The sequence below is a fragment of the Sphaeroforma arctica genome, assembly GCF_001186125.1.
Source record: "Sphaeroforma arctica JP610 unplaced genomic scaffold supercont1.2777, whole genome shotgun sequence".
NCBI classification, from domain to species: Eukaryota; class Ichthyosporea; order Ichthyophonida; genus Sphaeroforma; species Sphaeroforma arctica.
Window position 1 is genome coordinate 3,175 of NW_014037781.1, and position 1,787 is coordinate 4,961.

General features: G+C 37.7%; 1 protein-coding gene across 1 annotated transcript in view; it reads right to left on the bottom strand.

Annotated features, from left to right (window-relative positions):
* The window catches only part of SARC_12980 (hypothetical protein), a gene marked incomplete at its 5' end in the record, with an annotated part of 4,380 nt that extends 2,779 nt beyond the window's left edge, over nucleotides 1-1,601 (bottom strand). Inside the window, 3 exons of the mRNA XM_014292902.1 lie at nucleotides 88-203; nucleotides 694-821; nucleotides 1,460-1,601. Of these exons, the coding sequence (XP_014148377.1) occupies nucleotides 88-203; nucleotides 694-821; nucleotides 1,460-1,601 (386 nt within the window). The remainder of the gene's footprint in view (nucleotides 1-87; nucleotides 204-693; nucleotides 822-1,459) is intronic.
* Between the last annotated feature and the right edge of the window lie 186 nt (nucleotides 1,602-1,787).

A 1,787-nucleotide genomic window follows, 5' to 3' on the forward strand; every position in this document is an offset into this window, starting at 1 on the left:
AATATATAAATATATAAATATATAAATATATATAACACCTCTTTGGCCTACATCTACAATCTAATACGTATCGCATTCGTAACATACCAGGATCGGCCCCCTTTTCTGTCTTGACGATGACTGTGAGTCCTTGACCAAAGCGACTGCGCAAATGCTGCAGACTGCCCAGACACCGCATCTTTCCCCCCACCATAATAGTTACTCTACAAGGAATGAAACCAAAGTATGAGAGAAATGAACCAGAAGTGAAATCAAAGTATGAGGTATCAGTATACCAGAAGTGAAATCAAAATATAGCAGAAAAGAAGGGAAGGTGTGATCATTCCGCTACAAACTCTACGGGGAGTGAAGCAAACGTAAACGCAATAGCCAGAATGAATGACTACGACAATTTTATGCCAGTTTAAAGAATCCGCGTGGGTTGTGGAACGAGGACGTATATATAGGAGTCAAAGTATATTCATATGTACATATATGTAGTTGTACGAAATTCATATGTATATGTATGTATATTCTTAAGTATTTGTATGCAGCTGCATGTAAATTCAAATGTATATATATATATATATATATATATATATGTGTGTAATTGTATGTATCTTCATAAGTATATGTAGGTAGTTGTATGGATATTCAGATGTATTTGTGTGTAGTTGCATGTATATTCATATTGCTCGAACAACACGTACACACCTCGTGCTGACAGCTGTAATCTCATCCATAGAGTGACTGGTAAGTACTAGCGTCCGTCCCTCTGCTGTGGCCTTGATAAGCACATCCCATAAGAAACGTCTTGTCTTGGGATCCACACCTGTTGTCGGCTGTAATGTAGATAGAAGAGTGGATGACAGGACCAGTGTGCATATATTTGTGAGTTTGTGCATAGCTCAACACACAGATGCACTATATACGTAAATGAAACGGCTTATGTATACATTTCTGTTGATATGAGTCTGTGCGCGCAAGCGTATGTATCTCTACTTTAATCCAAATAATCCATGCAATGTACCAACACATACACATATATACATACGTAGAACGAAAATAAACATACATCAAAAATACGGTCAGAGCTTTCACATACAAAGTAAGTATACAAATGACTATATCAGCCGTTCGCTATAGAGTTCATGTAGACATGTACCTTTATATATGTCGGTGTACGTAAAAAAAAGTACGCAGGTATATACATACTCTAACTTCTGCTTATATATATACATGCAGAACATTCTGATACACAAACAATCAATACATTTGGGGGTGCATGCTATATTTGAGAACCAGGCTCCAGGAATTGACCCAAAATGTACTATTGAACTTATTGGCTGCCATCTACACTAGTCCAATCACTCACTACACAAGCACTCATACATTTGTACTGAACCCAACCAAGTTTTCACTCCTACAAAAGAAAAGAAACCCCCCCCCTTAAATCTTCAAAAAAGAAAGAAAAGAAAACCTCATCTAAGAAGACAACTCCAGGATCACCGATTAGTGCCATTGCAGTGGACAGTTTACGTTTGTTACCGCCACTGTACGTCCCACACGCACGCTCGCAGTGGTTCTGCAGATCCAGTTTGTAGATGATGCGCTCTACGGCCTGAGTTTGGATATGAGTTAAACAGGTTTAGCATATCAAAGTCTCAGGATATATTAGAAATATACGATAGATACTGTTTCTGATTGACACTAAGTAAATATGACAGGATAATCGCCCATTGCCGTGAATCTGAGTTTCTAATAATAGTGAGAATACGTAATATATACTGTTTCTGATTAACATTTAC